Source organism: Humulus lupulus, chromosome 7, assembly GCF_963169125.1.
Source record: "Humulus lupulus chromosome 7, drHumLupu1.1, whole genome shotgun sequence".
In the NCBI taxonomy this organism is placed as follows: Eukaryota; Viridiplantae; Streptophyta; class Magnoliopsida; order Rosales; family Cannabaceae; genus Humulus; species Humulus lupulus.
In genome coordinates this window covers 137,314,825-137,317,502 of record NC_084799.1, presented here as the reverse complement: position 1 = coordinate 137,317,502, position 2,678 = coordinate 137,314,825, and the positions used below count along the sequence as shown (strand labels likewise).

Here is a 2,678-nt window from a genome sequence, read left to right as displayed (position 1 = left end):
AACGAGAGCAAAGTAGCTTTGAAACACATTTATACAAAGTTGAGCAACAAGCTATAGGTCTGAAATCCACAACCTAATTAGGAGTATCAACTTTAGGAATTAGAGACAATGAGGTATTCAATAATTCTTCTGGAATAAAACATGTCTCAAAAAATTGGAGAACAACTCTACAAATCTCATCCCCTATGTCTGGCCACATCTCCTTAAAAAATGCTGACCCAAAACCATCAGTACCTGGCGATTTGATACTAGAAATACTGAACATGGCATCTCGAATTTCCTTATGCGTGAACGGTTTCAATAACAAAAGCTGCTGGTCTAAATTCAGTTTAACTCCCATATCCACAATCTAACTGTTTAAACCCTTGGAAGCCGAACCGGGACTTCCCATTATACCCTGAAAATGATTCAGAAAATGAGACACAACTTTCGAGTAGTTGTGCACCACCCTACCTTGCTCATTGATGAACGTGGCTATTCTATTATCCTCTTTGCGTTTCTTCAAACAAGCAAAAAAGAAAGCAGTATTCATATCACCTTGTTTCAGCCAACTTATCTTACTCCTTTGAGCTAAAAACTGTGATATCTTTTCTCATGAACTCTGAAAGTTGCAGCTACGAATTTAACCTTGTCTTGAAAGACAAAATTGCTAGGATGAAGTTGAGCTTGATACAAAGCATCCTGAAATTGGTCCTTAGCTTTTTGAAATTGAACCCCTATATCTCCAATATGGTTCATATTGAACCTTTTTAGTTTATGCTTAAGTCTCATTGTCTTCAAGAAGATAGTTTTCAAACCAATCCCCGTCATCGGCTGCCTCCAACTCTCCAAAACTAGCTGCTTGAAAAGAGCATGCTCAGTCCAAAAATTATAGAATTGAAAAGGTTTAACACCCAATTTCTCAACTGGTAAAACAGATATGGTGCAAGAATAGTGATCTGAACTAGTTTCCCATTTAAACACAGCTGTAGTATTGGGAAAACCCTCTAACCATTCCTTATTAATAAAAACATGGTCTATTTTGGAATAAATTTGAGACACTCCCTCTTGATTGTTAGTCCATGTAAAGAAAGAACCAGTACTCTTAAGTGCTTCCAAATGGTTCATAGCAATCCAATGAGCAGAGTCTACAATTTCCATCTGAGAAACTTGCTTTCCCCCAATCCTATCCTTCGCAGTGAAAACAGCATTAAAATCGCCTAAAATCATCCAAGAATGAATTGGTTGAACAAGCTGAGATAAACCTGGCCATAAAAACTTCCTCTCCTCCAAAGTGTTCTGATCATACACAAAAGTAATATAAAAAGACTGTTTGTGACCTATCATTCTAACCAGGCAGTGAACAAAATGAGAATCCTCCTTTATCACACTAACTTTGACAAAAACTTTCCTCCATATTATCAATATTCTACCTTCTGTCACAGAACTAGAATAATAGTCCCAGTTTCTAAATTTATTCATCATTAACTCCTGCACTTTAACTCCCTTCAGTTTAGTCTCTAAGATAGCACCAATCCCTATTTTACTCTTACTACAAATGTCTAACACAACATAATGCTTCTTCGGGTTATTCAAGCCCCTTATATTCCAGCTGAGGATATTACAATTATCCATTAGAAGATTGTAAAATACCCCTGTCTCCTACACTCCCCTCTGCCTGATCCTGAAGCACCCCAAATCCATTGTCAGTTTCTTCCCTTGGGCCCCTACTTTGTGAACATTCTTACTATTACTTCCTCTTTGTCCTTGTTTATTTTGAGACCCTAGTTTCTTAGGAGTTTGCCAGTTATTTTTTGCTGTCAACCCCCCAACATCAGTTATATCCACCAGCATCTCCGTGGCGCCTGAAGACTGCCCCTGTCCAGCATCAGCAACCACAGTTTTCTCCTTGTCCATTCCAGTATTTGATGGTAGCCCTTGTTTGTCTTTACCCTTGTCATTCTCTTGAGAGATTTTTGGAAGAGAAGCTTTCTGACCCCCTGGTTGCCTCTGCTCCTTGCGGCAATCAGACATTGTATGACCATTCATAATCCACCCCTTGCTCCACTAGCTGACCTTGCTCATTCAAAAAGTGAATAACCCTAGGAGGATTATCTGAAAGTTCAACCTCCACCAAGATCCTAGCAAGCTGAACTCGAGTTCTCTCCCGAGTAAATTTGTCCACCATAATCGGCTTACCTATAGTGCTAACTAAAGCACTAAGGCATTTGCTTCCCCAATATTGAAGGCCAAGTTCATGTAATTGAATCCACAAAGGAACTGAACGGATCAAACAAATTGCATTTAAATCTGTAGTCCATGGTCGAACAATCACGGGTTTTCTGTCAAAATGAATACAAACAGTCTCCAACACATGGTTTTTAGTAGCCTCATCGTTAAACTTAACCATTATTAGACCCATAGTCATCCTAGCAATTTGAGCAATCCCTAGATGACCCCAAACTCTCTTGATAAATCCTTCAAACACAGTCATTGGAGGATTAGCTCCAAGAACCATACAGATGATGGCTGAGTTCCAGTTAGCCGCCTGGATTCTCACTTCCTCCTCATCAATTAGGGCTATCCTCTTACCATCCTTAACCAACAGTTCAGCAAACTCTAATTTCTGTTCACTGAAAGAAAGGTTACCCGAACTAAATTGATTCCAATGTTGTTGGGTCGAAGATTGATAATCTCCA

General features: G+C 39.1%; 1 protein-coding gene across 1 annotated transcript; it reads right to left on the bottom strand.

Annotated features, from left to right (window-relative positions):
* Positions 1–349: 349 nt before the first annotated feature.
* Positions 350–1,896, bottom strand: LOC133792224 (uncharacterized). Its single transcript, XM_062230134.1, has 3 exons — positions 1,673–1,896; positions 601–1,591; positions 350–499 (listed from the first exon to the last, which is right to left on the bottom strand). The coding sequence occupies exons 1-3, from the start codon at positions 1,894–1,896 to the stop codon at positions 350–352; spliced, it is 1,365 nt and encodes a 454-aa protein (XP_062086118.1).
* Between the last annotated feature and the right edge of the window lie 782 nt (positions 1,897–2,678).